The sequence below is a fragment of the Hipposideros armiger genome, unplaced genomic scaffold (assembly GCF_001890085.2).
Source record: "Hipposideros armiger isolate ML-2016 unplaced genomic scaffold, ASM189008v1 scaffold_20, whole genome shotgun sequence".
NCBI classification, from domain to species: domain Eukaryota; kingdom Metazoa; phylum Chordata; class Mammalia; order Chiroptera; family Hipposideridae; genus Hipposideros; species Hipposideros armiger.
The window spans coordinates 6,264,494-6,282,217 of NW_017731370.1; the positions used below are offsets into that span (position 1 = coordinate 6,264,494).

General features: G+C 39.6%; 1 protein-coding gene across 1 annotated transcript in view; it reads right to left on the minus strand.

Moving 5' to 3' along the window:
- The window catches only part of PLCB4 (phospholipase C beta 4), a 168,515-nt gene that overhangs the window by 129,336 nt on the left and 21,455 nt on the right, over nucleotides 1-17,724 (minus strand). Inside the window, exons 2-4 of the mRNA XM_019635242.1 lie at nucleotides 10,073-10,153; nucleotides 9,095-9,154; nucleotides 7,672-7,815 (exon numbers count right to left, since the gene is read on the minus strand). Of these exons, the coding sequence (XP_019490787.1) occupies nucleotides 7,672-7,815; nucleotides 9,095-9,154; nucleotides 10,073-10,153 (285 nt within the window). The remainder of the gene's footprint in view (nucleotides 1-7,671; nucleotides 7,816-9,094; nucleotides 9,155-10,072; nucleotides 10,154-17,724) is intronic.

Consider the following 17,724-nt stretch of genomic DNA (forward strand, 5'->3'; position numbering starts at 1 on the left):
AGATTCACTGATAAACACAGCCCTCCCAAGGCAGAGTGTCTGATGGTGTCTACATTCAATCCAGCAATAAAACCCCATTATATTTATTTGGTAAGAAAACACCTAGGTGGGCTGGGGCATTTAAAATTTGTGAATACACACCCACTCATCTGCTGAATCACAGCTCTGTCCTTAAGAAAATGTTTTACTGCCCCTCACTAATTTGTTTCCCATGAATTCAGAATGGTTTAACGAAAAACAAAGTAAAACAAGAACATGTCAACTTTCATACTTGGAAACATAAACAAAAATAACACACACACACACACACACACACACACACACACACACACACACACACACACACACACCCCATCCCAGACTTGAGCCTCAGAAAACTGTGAGGCAACGTGGTGAAAGAAAGAACTGTGATGAATTAGTATATTGGGGCTTCGGTGATAGATAGGAAATTCAGATTTACAATGGAGCTATTTACGATTCAGCTGGCATCGGCTCAGGAGAGCCTGGACAGCAGACAGGGAAGTTAATGTAAGCTCTTCAAGGCTTCTGCCTGAGAAGCAGGGTAGACACGCTCGGGAGTGAGCTTTTCTGCCGGGCAGTGGTTCTCAAACTTGAATGTACTGCAGGGCTAGTTAGACCCGGGTTAATGGTTCAGTAGGGCTGGGGCACAGCCTGAGAATCTGATCTCTAATTCTGTTCCCAGGTACTGCTGGAGCTGCTGGTCTGGGCACCACATTTTGAGAACCACCAGCATATATAATTAAAACTGCATTTCAAGAAATAGCATGTTAAGAGGGGGTGCTTTGAAACAAACTTAATTCTGGGGTCATGAAAACGAATTCTTTTTAATGGTGCTTTTTGCGCTCTTATTTAGTGAATTCTAATCAATGGCTAGGCCAGTGAAATGGATGGGTCTAGAGATTTACCTGTATGCAGTGGTCAGTCAATTTGGTAAAAACTTATTTGGCTTCAAAATGGTGATTTTGGGACTACATCCATTTGTATGCTAAGCCAACGGGAGTCAAACTTCACCCAGCATCAGAATCACCTGGGTGAACACCTTCCTAGTTAAAACAGATGACTGGACTCCACGCCTCCAGAATTTCAAATTCATTCAAAAGTGCCACTAGAAAGAATTTGCATTTTTAAGAAGGTCCTGGTGAGGCCTCTAGTCTAATCCCTTTGAGTAGCTCTAAACTTGATCTTGGGTAGGGTAGAGAAACTAGTTGAGGGCAGGGAGCTCTGGACGGTGTTAGCAAAGCCAGTAGGATGGACTTAGTAAGTAGTGAATTTGATTTTTTTCAACAAAAGAAAGAATAAACCCTTTCTCCAAGAGCCATTGCAGTAAGTCTTCCACTCACATAATTCAAGGTCAGCAAAGCGATTTTGCCATTTAACCCCAATCACTAAAATAAGATTTTATTACCTGGAAAAAACTGACTTTATCGTTTTGCATACAAAAAGAACATGTAACATTTTCTAATTTAATTTCTATGGTAGTCATTCACCACACTATGTGATGACTTGGTTACAAGGTATAATTATGGGGTTTGCCAAATATTTATAACCTGCATAAAGTATAATGAGTAGTCTGGAAATTGTCTAAACTCAGTCCAAATCTTTGCATGTTGAACCTCCTAACAGCAGCTTATTTTTGTAATCAAAGGCAAATTCAACTTGGTATAAAATAACAGACTTATTGTGGATATTTTAAATGAGGGCTGCATTTCAAGCTTATGTGCAGTGACTGATTCCAGTCCCATGTGCAGCCCCAGCTGCAGCTTAATGAAAGACATCTGAACTCCTTTTGGTTCGCCAGAGACTGAAATCCTCTCAAGTGAGCTGCATTCTAAGAGAAAAATACATGAGAGAAACGGAGTTGCTTTTCTAACTAGAGGAAAGTTGTTATCATGTTCAGTATTGTCCATATACTTTATGGTAGCAGTGGGCAAAGAGATGAGTATGATTCAGGAAAAAAAAAAAAAAGCTTTATTACAGCTTGGAAAAAAATTGGAAAATACCTTCTTCATGGGGCTGCTTTTATTCAGACGTGTTTTAAGCTACGTGACATGTGAGACTGAACTACTACCCACAGGCACACTGTGTTTGAGGAAAAAGTGTCAGCAATTTGTTAGCAATTCCTTTTAACAGAGGGTTTTTAAGGAGAGGAAATGAAAGCTAAATTTTCTAACTGAAGTGACAGGAAGGATTTAGGTAAGCAGAAAATAATGATCTAAATTGGAAAGAGGCCAAGACGCCAGGGTTAAAACCTCCAGTCTTGTCATGGATTCTTAGCAACAGTCCCATTACATCCTGAAAAGTGACTCTAAAAATAATACCATGGAATCCCAGACCTCTTCAACTCTCACTGAATCACATGTTCTCACTCTTCTTGTCCAAAGATCATTTTCCCAGCTTTTCTTAGAGCTAAACGGTAAATAAAAACCCTGAGGTGTACAGCATTAAGGGTTATACCTATTTATCACTCAGGTTAGAATTTATTGATTCAGTTAACATAAAGACCTCAATAAAACAGGTTATTTACTGAGTACTTATTAAATGTTGGGTATGGCTGTTCTAGATATTGGAGATGCAGCAGTGACAGGGGCATGGGCTTCATATGGAAGAAGAAAGACAACAAGCGAATATATGTTATGTTAATAGTGATCCGTGCTGTGAAGAAAAACAAAGCAGATGTGGTGTTAGGAAGCTTGAGGGGTGGTGAGATGGGGAGCTCCCGCTAGGTGATATTCCAGCAGAGGCTTGAGGGGTGTGAGGGAGAAAGCAGTGCATGGAGTTGGGGAAAGAGTATGTTCCAGGCGAAAGGAACAGCACGTGCAAAGTCCCTGAGGCTGGAAGGAAATACAAGGAGGAAAGAGGGAGATGAAGACAGAAAGGAGAAGGGAGACGAGCGTTGCCTTTTGCAGGGCCTTGTAAGCCTTGGAAGTTTTTGAGCCGTGGAATAATGTGATCTGAATTACATTTTAAGAACATCCCTCCAGCTGCTATTTTGAGACTGGCTTAAAAGGGGCAAGGCCAAGGCAGACAAACCAGCTAAGGGAGAAATGATATTGGCCTGGGTGGTGGTGAGAAGCAGCAAGAGTCTACATATGAGTGTTCGTTAAAGAACCCGTGCAAGGAGGCGTTCATGGGCTCAGCAACTTGAAATGACTGTAGGAGAAGGGTGAAAAGCTTGGACTTGAACTGCACTTTCCGATACCATTAGACATGTATTTTGTAGGGGAGAAAGGTCTACAGAGCTGAGCTCAAATCTTCTAAAGAGGTACAGTGGCAAAGCAAGCTTCGGACTCTATTTTTCATTCTATTTTACTCTATTTACTCTATTTTACTCTATTATTACATAAGCAGAGACGGCAGCTGAAGACAAGACAAGCTGAGCTACAAAAATGTCTTTTATACTGGTGTCATCTTTTATTGAAAAAAGAAAGCAAAAAGCACAATCATATTTTCACAGTCATGTGTACTGGAAAATATTTTGTATTTATTTGAAACCTCAACCCTAAGAAACTCAGATTTCATGTAAAATTTTACTGACGCTTAAAACGCCCACTTGAAATAAGAAGGAAAACATCAGAGGATGAGTTTGAGAAGTGGAAGCACAAAGAAGGTAAAATGGCTCAAGGTCAGGAAAGGTCAGGAAAGGGCCCGCCTTGGGGAGCACATGAAGTTGAAAGTGGGCTCATTTGTCTGGAGTAAATGTTTGGCTACGGCAATTTTACAGAATGGTCAGATTTTGTCATAAGAGTCAAGGAATTCAGAATAGATTGAAGAATCTCATAAGATAAAGACTCCCAAGCAAGTTCTACACTAAAGACTCTCTTAATTTACATCTCACTGGTCAGACCAAGGCATGTCAGATGTTCATAAAACACGAAAAACACCCTTAAAGTGCTGAACTCTCAGAGTTAATAAGCCACTTTCCAACGTTGCACTCTTTTGCTCTTACCTTACTTGCTTACCATGAGTTACTTATGTTTGTATTCAAACCTATTTATATGTTAATTGTATTAATAATAAATGGTTATGTGAACCAATGAAATATGCTTGTGGAAAGAGGTTGTTGTTTCTCTAGTTGAATATTTTGGAAAGATTTCTTTAAAGGCAAGTTGCTAAAAAATCTTTAAAAAAAAAATCTTTTGTGAACAAGACAACTAAAGGATTAGGGAAAGAAGGCATACAGTTGTAGGATTCTCGACTCGCATTGCTCCACGAGTGTCTTTGAAGTCTCCATTCTACTTTAGAGAAACAAAACTAGGTATTTGAGGTGATGCATTATGGATGAGGTACAGACAAAAAATACATCGACTTCAATTAACAGACCCTAGTGAAAACACTTTGGCCCTAACATTAAAAGACTGGCCAAGAATTGAATCACATTCATATGCTTTGAGTTAAAATAAAGTGTTTAAGGTATACATGTGTTGTTTTAAAAAATGATAACTTGCTTTAACTGACTTTTGTGAATACAGCTGGCTAAAAGGGCTGTTAGCACATCCTATGATGCCATGATTCTAGCCTCCTAGGCTGTACTCACTTTAGAGTAGTACCACAAGCTATGTCGCAAACACCATTTCAGGTACACTGGGAGAGCTCTACATTTCTCACTTGACCTGATTTAATTGATGAATTCCACCATCACTTTGACTTGAGGTAATTACATCTGTGCGTATTCTGTATAAATCCTCTCATTTTGATGGTTTGTTGTGTTCTGTTAGGGATAAAAACACATGTAGAGGAATAGGAACAAAATGGTAGTGATGGGGAAAATGTTGTCAGTGGTGGAAGTGGTAAGTATTCTGATCTAGATTACTACAATATTTTAAGTTTTACAATCAGGAAGTGGGCAAGTTAATTCACATACATATATAGTTAGTGAAAAAATTTTTTCAGTATCTTCTCCATGTGTCAATCTGCCAACAGGACAGGCTCTAATAATATGGAAAATCTAGTTTGAGTAGTGTGATTTATATTTAATTATTATGCTATCAATGAAATATGAAATTCTAAGCAACAGTTCCCAGAACTGTTTCGTTTGCCAGAAACATTTAGCTTCTTCAATAAGAGGAGGTTTAAATAGTGTTGAGTTTGAAATGAAAATCCAGGATAGCATTATTTTATAGTCCTTACTTGTCTGGCTACTTACCTTAAAGTTCAGTGAAAATGATACTGGGAAAAAACCTCTTATCTTTAAGTATATACCCTCTGCATCAAACATACACATATATACTACATGAGTACAGGTTTCAGAATGTGGTTCTTAAACAAAATGGACCAAGACTGAGGGCAATTAAAACCATGGGAGGCAAGACAGTTTCGGGATTTACTGAACTGCACCATCTTCCCAGGACGGCACTTGCTGAGGTCATGGGAGGAGTGGGTAGCATTACATGGGACATAGGAGGCCCGAGTTTTAGGCTGGACTCTGGCCAAGACTGCTGTATAGTCTTAGGTGTGAGTTCTTTCAACTCCTTGGCTTCCTTTTCTCATCTGAAAAATGGGTGCTGGGAAGCACTTCCTAAGTTCCATTTCCAGCTCTAAAATTCTGTGACCCAGTGACCATAATAGCTAAGACACATCGAGGTTTTCAACGAGAAAGACAAGTGCACAAAGCACTTTCCATGTCATAACTCATGTAATCCTCACAATGATCCTAAGAGCAGATATTTTAGTACTATTCCTATTTTACAGACCAAAAAAATGAGGCACAGAGAGGCAAGCTGTGTGTCTCAGACGCATCGCTGCCAAGTGGAAGAACAAGGATTTGAGGCCAGGCAACCTGGTCCCAAAGCCCAGATTCGTAAGCTCATACCTAGTCATCCTGTCTCTTATAATATGATGAGTTGACAAAAGCCAGGAAACAGGTCTATTTCAGGTGGCTAAATATCTGTATGTGACTTCACAATCCTTTTTGCTTTGTGGGTAGTCAGTATGAACTTCGAGGGCTGATTGTTGCTATGGGAAATTGCAACTAAAACACCTCTGTAGGACATATACAGGTGTGAACTACAAGAAGCAGGAATAACGCTTGTTTAGATCATCAGGGTTCAAGAAACCATTCAAACTCAGTGTTGACCTGAGCACAATAATAAAAGAACATGAAGGCACTGCAAAATTTATTCTCCCAAAGGGAGGTGACCTGGATCAATAGCACAAAACCGACAAAGCCTTCACAGGGACAGAAGCAAAGGCTCTCAGGTAAGATGGAACTTCCACTCTTGGCTCCAAAGCCACAAAGCTGGTGCCTCTCAGACTTCACTGCATGTGTAAGTTACCAGGCGGGGAGGGGGTCTTGTTAAAAATGAAGATTCTGGGTCAATAGGTCTGGGTGGGCCTGTGGCTTTAATGTGTAAGGAGCTCCCAGGTAAAGCCACTGCTGCTGGAATGTGGACCACACTTTGAGGAGGGACAGAAGAGCCTTTATTGCTTTGGAGTCTGCAGAACTCAACTCTGCCACCAGTCAGCTCTGGGTCCAGGGGTAAGTCTTCTAATCTCAGTGTACTCCAACGATCTTACATACATTCCCTCCTAGCTATAAAATTTGAGATTTCTAATGATGGCCTTTGTCATTCAACTCTGAACTGAGTTTCTCCTTGTAATATCAATGGTAAAATGTCCCCAGCATCCCCCCAAACCCAGGTCTCTGCGATGGGGCAGCAAAGGCACAGGCAGGTCTCTTCATATATATTACAGAAAGAAAGATAATGGGAACGCTTTTCAGAACAAAACCACCGTTGAAACAAATGCCTTGCAGAAAAATGACTTAAATTTGAGACTGTCCGTCTACTTGGGCCAAAATCTCTTTTAGTCTCGCTTGCCAGGGCAATGATATGCTGGCTATGGTATTAAAAGATGGATCATAACCAAATACTTCAATGATTTATTGGGAGGGGTTACGCTATCTTAACCATCGAGACCTGTGTGTCCAGCCATTAGCCCTAGGTAGCTACTGAGCACTGTAAAAAGACTTAATATAAACAGAAGAATGTAAAATACGTCACTAATAAATTTTATATTGGTTTCATGTTAAAATGAAAAGAGTTTGGATATATTAGGTTAAATAAATTATTTTACTGAAGTTAACTTCGCTGATCCTTTTACTTTTTAAATGTAGCTGCTAGATAAATTTAAATTTTATCTGTTGCCTGCATTCTATTTCCACTAGGCAGGGCTGATGTAGCCCCTTGCTAGTCAAACTGTGGTTGTCAGACCAGCAGCATCTATATCAACAGGGAACTTGTTAGAAAGGGAGAATTTTGTCCCCACCTCAGACCTATTGAATCAGAACATGAATTTTCACAACATCTCCGGTGACTCCTGTGCACATTCAAGTCTGAGAGGTGCTGGGGCTAATTTTTCCTGCAACACGTCACAGAAGGTATTTGGGTTGTCGGTGTATATGAGCGACATGCTCAAAGGGTATTCTGTTTTGCTGAATTTTCTACATCAACATTCCACCAAGGCAATTGAAATACTTTTTAAAAATTTAAATTATTATACAATTATTATATTTTATATATATTTTATATATATATTTATATATTATATATATATATATATATATATATATATATAATACATAAAAAATTGCGTGTACCACATATACACATATGGGGTGGGGGGGAAGGAAGGGAGGCGGTTCACTGACGCTACCTTGGTCACTTCTGGATTTTCAGCCACCATGTAAGTGAAGCTGATGTTCACCAGATCGGTGCCACTGCAGACACACACTATCCGCCCTTCCAGATCATTTTCTGATTTTCCAACAGCTTCAAGAGCAGCCAGGATTTTGGGATCCTGTATAGAGGTATATAAATAAGAAAAAAAATATGTTAGATCACAGAGAGAGCATGCAGAAAACATGGTAAAAAGAAACCACATTTGACAAAAAAATTTGTGTGTGTGTGTGTGTGTGTGTATATATATATATATATATATATATATATATATATAATTTTTTTTCTATCTAAAATGCTAGACATCTAGCATTATTCTAAAACTTACAGAGGTAAAATCTGTAATACTATACAGATTACTGGAACACTTATGGTAAGAAAGGTCCTGTAATGTTATTTAGAAAATCATGTACAAGGGTCTTTATGAAGGATCTGGAATATGATAACATGATGGAAAGACTCTGACTGGGACTTGACTGTGCCCACAAAGATTGAAGGGGTCTCTCACCGGAAACGAGTCACTGAGGTTTCACACAAATAAGCATGGCATTGCCACAACCAGCAACCATGGTTACTCAAAAATGAGATTAAGTCCCTCAAGGAGCCTGGACACAAAGAGTGAGTGTATTCACCTCTAGAAACCATGGCATCTGCATTTGGAATGAAGACTGTGTAAGTTTACACTAATTAGCAAATAAAATAGTGTCTTTGTCCTCGGAAAGAAGTCAGGAGGAAATGCCAACATAATTACACAGAAATCTGAACCAACACAAAAGAGGACAGCTTAAAAAAAAAAAAACAATAAAAAACAAAGTTTGGAACATAATTTTGTTTTGAACATCTAAAAACCTGCAGGGCTTTTATGGAAAAGAAAATAAACACTGTGCTAGAATATTCTAGAAAAAAAAATCTTTGATATTCCTAGCACCGCTATGCAAACAACTTCTTATTCAAACAAATCAGTCACTGTGAAGAAGGCTGATTTACGCGCTCTGTCATTTTGTTCCCCCTCAGAGGCAAGCCGGGCCGTCAAGGTGAGACAATGTCTGCATGCACAGGTGCACAAATATGGAATTACCCACGCCATTAAATTTCCACATCACCCACAGACCAACGATGACTCACTGTTTGCTAAAAAAAAGGACAGGGGGACTTGTAATTAATTTCCAAGTTCCCTTAACTCGGGTCTTTGCTTTCAAGGGTTAACAGCATTTCTGATACAACTAAACATAATGCAATCCAAATCACCCAACAGTTATTGATGAGAAGATTTCTAAACTGTGTTCTTAATTCCCAGCTGATGATTTGGGGGCAGTAACAGGTTAAATAGTCTTCAGGAGACCATTTCTGAGCTAAGTAAATCTGTGCTTAGAAGAACAGCAAACACCAATCGCAGGCACCTTTGGTGTGGCTCCCAACCGAACACTGTTGATGAGGGAGCATTCCAGCACTTGTCCTTCCTGAAAAGAGAGAATAAAATACAGCAATGAGCCCAAGTTCTGCCAGTCCTACGGCACAAACAAGGTACTTAGCGAATGTTTGTGATGATGAAGGCAACGCTGATTAGAGAGTAAGGTAAACAATAATAATTTGTCCCAATCAGAAATAGTCAAGACCCAAAACATCCAATTTCAAATGTGTGTATATATACGTATGTGTGTGTATGTGTATATCTACGTAGATATACACACATAAATGCAACTCTGAATAATTATTTATAAAATGTTTACAAAATGCTGTACTTTTTTACATATAATGGGTGTACATAAAAGAGTAAGTGGCTGTAATACTATTTACATAGAACTCCAATTCTACTTTTCTTTATTCAGCTCACAGGTTCATGAAATGTGTACACTGTGCCGCGCACTGAGTTAAGGCCCGCGGTATAGCCAGATGAACACACTCCTATTGCCCCTTTGAGATTTCAGCTGGAACCACTTTTTTTCTGGGAAACCTCCCTAATTGCCAAGATTAAATCAGACCTGCCTGTTTTAAGCTCTTGTAACAACCTAACCTTTTCTTTCACAACACTCAATGACTTAATGACTTGTACCTTTTTTTCCCTTTTGTTTTTGATGCCTGATTTTTCTCTTAGACTGGAATCTAAGAGGGCAGGATAATGTTCTTGATCACCACTCTGTCCCCATGCCTGGCACTGGAAGCACATTTCTAAAAATCTTGAATAAATGAGTAAGCATAGGGTCCGTGCCCTCAAGGGGTACTCTGACTGGTCATTGAGAAATATTGGGTTGTCGGAAAAGTCATGACATGTTTGCAACGAAAAACATAGAAAAAATACGTCATGAGTTTTCCGATAACCCAGTAAAACGCCTTGACCCAGACAGCAGGAAAGATCAACTTGCTGTGCTGTGCCTTACCTTGCCTTCACTTTTCCAGGTCAGAAAGAAGCCAAATTCATCCACTTTGAAGAGGCAGTTGGGTTCAAACACAATGGATTCCTGTTAAAAAGAAACGTGTTGATCTGCATGACTCACACCATTTTGAATCTAATAAAAATGCAAATAACTTTTAGCCTCCAAACGAGGGAAAATGAGAAATCACCCTTTTGCATTCTGAATTGAATGACCACATCTCTTAGTATAGAGTGTTTTCTTTCTGAAAACTTTTTGCATTCACATTTGTATTGAAAGACTGACCAATTTTACACAGCATCTTCCTCTAGAGTAGCTTTAGGAACACAACACACGGATGTCCTGAAGGTCACAGAGAAGCAAGTTTCGCTAAGATCATGGAAGAAGAGCTCCCGGAAAGAAGGGCTCCCAGGTTCCTGCTCACTGGTCCCCCTCCACCCAAGAGGACTCACTGCCCGTATCTAACCTAATGTCAAAAATCAGGACATACTATTTTTGAGAGTCACATACATGTATTTTTTTTTGTCTACACAATTCAGCATCCAGATGTTTACTCAGAATATTGCTGAGATTTTTGCTTTTATATCCAACCTCCTTTTGTGCCTCGTGAAGCAGGACTTGATTAGCACTTTGAGTTATTCAAAGTGCAGCCCTTGGACCAGCAGCATCCACATTACCGGGGCGCTTGACTGCACTACAGAATCTACGGCTGCAGCCTGGAAGAACTGAATCAGAGTCTCTGGGGTGAGGACCAGAAATCTATGTTCCCACAAGCTCTCCAGGTGATTCTGAGGCATGATGAAGTTTGAGAACCACTGCTGTGGACGTTGGCACCAGAAGCTCTGGTGAAGACTACAGAATCAAAATTTGAGTCAAGAAGGAAGGTTAGCCAAATGCAAGGATCCCAGAGCAGCTATGTGGTATTTGCCAAAGGGTTCCTGGTTTTTAGTAAGAAAGCACCATTGTGCTTAAGAACACCAGGAAAATTCTATGTCACTGAAGGATAAAGGTATTCAGGAAATGAACCCAGATGCTCTCCGCCTCTGTTTGCATTACACCAAGGCCTGGCACTCATGTGTCGACAAATCCACAGTTTGTCTCGTGATCTAAAGAACTTGTCCTCCTAGGTAAATAAAACGAGTGAAAAGGAACCTATCCGGCAAACACGGATCAAGGTAGTGACTTAAAACAAATAAAGAGTACTTATAGGATTCATATTTTAAAGCAGTTCCAACTCTTAGCTTCATCTATCAAAATGCATCTTTCTAAACTCCAGGGAAGCAGCAATGTTTATCAGGTAAATCCAATGTCAAGATCCTAGGCCACCATAAAGTGACAGAACTTAGAGAGTCCTGGAGGTCATGAACAAAGCCAGCCTTCCCATTTGTTTGGGTAGTTTTCTGACAAATGAAGAATTATCATATATATTTTAACTCTGTACCAGGCATGTGCTAGGCCCCGGAGTCATAGCAATGAATAAGACAAAGGAAGGGGTTTGGGAATCAAAACCCAGTTCTGCCATTTATTTACTATTTACTGTGTCTCCCAGAAAGATCCTTTCTAAATCTCAGAATCCTTGTCTAATAAATGGAAGTACTTATACCTGTCTTTCAGGCATATTGTGGGAATTCAGCAAGATGGTAAATAGAAAGTCCTTAGCACACAGCTACAATTCAGCGAGGAGTAGCTACTGTCAATAACGTATGGCTGACATTTCCATTGGTGGTAGCAAGTTACTAACAAAATGAAACTGCCAATAGGTGACGTTTTTAGACCCACAAAGCGGCACTTTTGGATGGTTCAATTTCTTATAAAAGGTTTGACTCAGAGGTTGACCCTGTCGATAGGTCTTGGAGAATGAGAAGTTATCCAGGTGAAGAAGGAGCCAGGCAGAGGGAGTGGCATTTGTAAAGACACGTAGGCTTGTCCTGACACTGGGGACTTCTGAAGAGTTGGGGTGGTTAGAACATCTCAAGGGAGTGGCAAGGGATGAGACTGGGCACATAAATATGGCTAAATCAAAAGGGTGTTGTACAACAGACAAAATGTATTACTCTTGGCCCAAAAGGCCATAGGGAGTCTTACATCATCAATGATTCAGAAATGGAAACTATTAAAAAGATGAGGCATTTAAATAGATAGACACAAATCTGTGTCACCGGTACGCAATGTGTTAACTAATTCAACTATGAGAATTAACACATTTTAGAATACTTCACAAGCAATATCCTAATGGCAATGAAGAATTCTGGTGCACAATGTTGAAAAGTATGTCCTAAAATCGTATTTACAGAGTAAACCCACAATGAATCAGCTACTGTCCTAGTATTTATTTTAGTGCAACCTATCCAATTCCAAATAAGGATTTGAGATGATCCATGAAATATGCACAATGAATAAGAAGGTTTTTTTGACTTATTTTGAGGTAGAACTTTCAGTTCCTTTGTCTCCCTAACTGCAATAATGTTTTTTCTTTGTTCCTTTCTCAGTTACTCAGTGCCCCCACAGCTTATCGTCACTACCTTGAAATTTTGATTTCTAACATCCCATTCTTGGACCATTTCATCTGATCCTTCTAGCCCCTAGCTCTAGAGTCTTTATTGTCCTCTATCTAACTTCTTTGCAACTTCCTGTTCATTAACCCTGCCCATCTCTCACTTATCCATCAGACCTCTCCTGTTACTTCCATCCTTGTCTAGCTTATTTCCATGGTCCAATATTACAATGACATCCTCACAGACACCCTCAACTCCCATGTCTCATTTTCCGTTTTCTTGGCCAAAAAACTAAATCTACCTTATCCATATTTTATCACTAATCTTGGTGAAGAAAATCACAAAACTGGATTGTCTGGATTTGTTTAAATTCAAGACTACAAGCTTCAAATGGAAACTCAATAACATTCAGAATTTAATTCTTTTTTAAAACATTTCCCACTCTTTGAAAGGACTGTTTCATTATTTCTTCTCAAACCCCTTTACTCCCAGTCAATTATTGTGCTTCACTGAGTAAAGAAAACCCATCATGAGAACCTCTCTCCTTCTTTCCTCCTAATGAAGCATGCTTTCTACCACCAACGTTTAATCACCCTCGCTTCTGCTCCAGGTTCAATCCTCTTCTGGATTCGATCCTTTTTCGCCTAAACAAGGACTTCAGTCCTTTATCACCACCTAACACATTTCATTTTTTTTTCTTTATTAGATCATTCCTTCAGAACACAAATACAAGGTGTGATTAAAAAAATATGGTGAATATTTAAATAAAAAATGTATTACAGTAAAAGACACATTGCCATTAATCCTCCTCAAAATACTCTCTGCTTCGAATGCACATCATTTTTGCCACTTTCTGAAGCAGCTCTGGAAGTCCTCTTTTATGAAGGTCTTTACTTCATCCTCCATCATGACAAGGCTCCATGTCACACATCACTTCTGGTACGGCGGTTTCTGTCAAATAAAAACATTATGGTGTGTCCTCATCCACCTAATTCACCGGATCTGGCACCATGCAACTTCTGGCTCTTCCCCAAACTCAAAATGACCATGAAAGGAAAATGGTTTGAATTGATTCAGGACATTGAGGCAGCCACGACAGCGCAACTAAAGACACTCATGAAAGAGGACTTCCAGGACTGATTTAGAAAGTAGCAAGAATTATGGGGTGTGTTCGAAGTGAGGGGAAGTATTTTGAGGGGAATTAATGGCAATGTGTCTTTTACTGTAATAAAAATTTTTAAATTTAAGTATTCACCATATTTTGTGACCATACCTTCATCATCTATTATCTCATGTCTCTAATCCCTGTTAGGGCATAATATCTTGAAAAGTTTCTCTATATTCATTGTCTCTTCTACCTCTCTTTCTTACCATCCATGACCAATTCCATCTGCCTTCCATTCCTATCATTCTCTAAAACTTCTCTGGCCAAGTTCACCATGACTTTCATGCAGCCAAATGCTGAGTGCACGTTCTTCTTCTTATCTGATTTGATCTCTAAGCAGTTGACTATCCCCTTCTTCTTGAAACACTCTCCAATCTTGATATCCTGGTTGTGTTCCATTCCTTTAATCTCTTTGCCTTCATTACCAAACTTCTACATTTTCCCCAGAACTTGGTTCTGGGAATATTCATTTCTACTGTGTTCCTAGATTTCAATTAGCCCCATAGCTATTTGTTGATGACACCCAAATTTATAACAGCAGCTCATTTCTCTTCAAGTTCCAAATTCAGATATCTAACTTTTTACATCTCTATTCAGATATTTAAAAATTAACATGTCCATAACTGAATTCTTTATTCTGCACCCTTTTGCTCCAAGCCTGTCCCATCACAAGACTTCCTTAGCTCAATAAATATCACTAGTATCTACCCATTTATTGAAACTAAGAGTCATCCTCAACTTTCCTTCACCCTACCCTTACACTATTAACAGGTCTACTTCCATAGCATTTTTTTTTCACACATATATTCATTTTACACCAGCACCACCTTGGTGCAAACCACCATCATCCCTCTCATGGATTGATTGTCTCACTTCTACTCTTGCTTTCCACAGCAGCCAGAGTGATTCTTTAAATGTTTAATCTGTTCATTAAACCATTCAATGAATTCCCATCGTAGTTAGGATAAAATCCCAACTCCTTGCTAAGGCCTAAAAGGTCCTGCATAATGTGTATCCTAGAGATTTTATCTCGTGCCACTTTCTGTGCTTTGTTCACTAGAACCATCAGAACCCTTCTCCTTGAAAGTCTCAAGCTCTTTCTAGCCTCAGGGCCTTTGCACTTGCAGGTAGTTCTTCCTATGCAGAAGTTTCTTCCCACTTCCGTTAGCATTAGCTGGTTCCTCTTCACCTACAGACCTCGCCTTAATTATCCCCTCTTCAGGGGGGCTTTCCCTGACCTCCTTAACAGGCTTCTCATTTTAGTCTGTTATAGTCTCCTGATTATTTCCTTGCTTGCACCGAACAGTCTGTGATTATTTCATTTCTTTGTTTATTGATGTATGGCCTGGCTCCCACACCAGAGTATGAGCTCCTTGAGGGCAGAGTCCTTGAAACTCGCTTGTTCACATCTGTTCCAAGCACCTAGCATATCAAAAGCACACTAAAACTAAATTCATGCACTAAGAAATGAAATGAATAACATTTTTTTTTCAAATAAAATATTTTTATAGCAGGCTAATATATATAAACGATAAATAAGAAGTTACTCAAGTTGAGGGGGTTGCACGAGGCCCAGAACCCATCAGGGTCAGTCCTTGAGGGCTGCGAAAGGTAGGTATACAAATTCAGGAATGATGCGTTGTGGTCATCTGCCCGGAGGAAGGGCACCTGTTTCTAATTCAGAAGCTCATCTTAGAGGTTGAGTGGGGCTTTGGAGCACCTCCTGGGAATCTGTTGGACCAGAAGTGCTGTTTAAACGGCACTACAAAGACATCATTTTTGAAATGGGATAAGAACTCTGGGCAAGAAGAAGAAAAATAAGGCAAAATAGTGAAATAAGGACAGTAGAAGATAGCTTTCAGAAAGGCTTTTTGTCAGAAGGTCCTGCAGAGTGAACACCGGATGCTGTTTTGTCTCGAGGCTTTCTAGCAACAAAAGTAAAAAGGGAAAAAATACCATTTGCCATATAGTGTCCACAGCTCATAGATAAAAGCATATCAGATATTAGGAGGCAATTGCCTGAACAGGAATTCTCCACTGGGACCTCTTAGACGTTCTGACCAATTCTAAATACAAGGTTTCTGACAAAGCCCAAAATATGCTTGTCAACTAGAAGATTTTTGCACCAAATGTATTCAAACTACCCGTGGAAATCAGAGCAATTCTTAACTGTACGGACTGTGTTTGTTACTGGGTTGTTATGCAGCAGTGTTTTTCATTACCTCATACGTCATGTCAGGATAGTTTCTCAAATCCTAACACCGAAGAAAAACTGTTTTTCCTGATCTGTGTCTTTCCTTGCAATATGATGCACAATGCGAATCCTAAGCCTGTTTTTCTTTCTTGCATCGCTTTGACCACCAGGATAACAAGCTGCAAATCCGTGTCTCCTTTCAATGTTATGGGCAGTTTTCTACGTACAGAGTGGCTGCCTGTTAATTGTGCGCCTAATTTGCTATAATTTCCCAAGTTTTCTTATTTTTTATTTTTTTGCCTTTCAACCTAAATACTTATTCCTTTCATTTTATCTAGTGGTACGTATTTGTGTATTCGTTTCCTTTGGGATGTGAAACAAACACGTGTAAATAAACACAAAGACCATTTTACGAGCACCGGAAATGATTGGGCATTTTACATTGGTGTTAGGGTCAGACAGACCTGATCCAGGTGTCGCCAGACTCTTACAGGCTTATCTGAGCTTAGTTTCTTCATCTCTAAAAGCAGGCACAACGACATCAACAATAGTAACTATCTCATAGGTTACCTCTGGGCATTAGAGTGCTTGATGCATAATCTGAATCCATGAAATTATTATAGATTAACATAATAATACAGTAATAGTAATTATTACTAATGTTGCTATTATTATTCTTAATCATTCAAGAAATAAATGAGATAAATACCACCATTCCTCCCTTACAGATGAGAAAACTGATCCTAACTGAGGTTAGCAAGTCGCCCAAAAGAACACAGATAGTATGTGGCAGACTACATCGACACTGGCAGTGAGAACCTTTCGATCATGTGGAGCTTTACCATGAGAATGGTACCACTGTGTGCTTCTTTCCTCTGACCCAGAATGCACCTCTGGAAGTCTAGGCATGAGGGAATCCCAGAGTTTGCAAAGTACTGTCGAGCTCGATTTGCTGAAAGTTTGGTATTTGCACTCTTTGTCCTTTGCCTGCGTCAGCCTCAGTTTACACATGCAGCACAGAGGACAAGTCATCAGAACACAGTCTAAGCTTTTTCCCTCTTCATGGACATGTGGGCGAGTAGTGACCTGAGGAGATTATCCCTGAGTTGGGGGCCCCTGCCCCGAACCTCCCTGACACGGCAGATCATACTCTCAGGGGGTGAGGGGTAATCAAGTGAGTTATTGGGCAAGTTTTACAAGTCAGCAACTCGCTATCTATCTTGGGCTGTAAATTCCATAGAAACAGAAATGAAAGTGTCTCCCCCTCAATCACCAACTGGGAGCATTTAAAGCAACGACTGTGAGATACAGTGAATGCTTATTGTGGTGCTAGGTGGAAAATTTTAATCCACTCATTTCATTTCATTTTTACCTCAGAAATAAAGAATATCACCAACTTTCCAAGTGGCCTGGCTTAGAAGAGTCTATGAAGGCTACTGAGAAGCGATATGAAGAAGGCACAACAGCTGTCCTGATTTTTCCTGCTATATTTTAAAAAGTAACTGAAATTTGGCCTGATGGTGCTTATTACTGACAAGGTCTCTGCCATATCCTTGGCTTTGTGGGAATGTGGTTAGCTCAACTGGGATTTGAGTATGGGGGAGGAAGGAAGTGCTGAGATGAGCCACCTGAGAGAGTCAAACACTATGTTTCTGACTGCTTACTTCATGGTCATCAATAGTTATGAATCCCCACTTTCTCTTTTACTTCCAGATAAAGCCCTTAAATCTTTGGGACTTAATTTTTTTTATAGTTTCAGGTGTACAAAACAGTGTAATAGTTAGACATTTACACCCCTCACAAA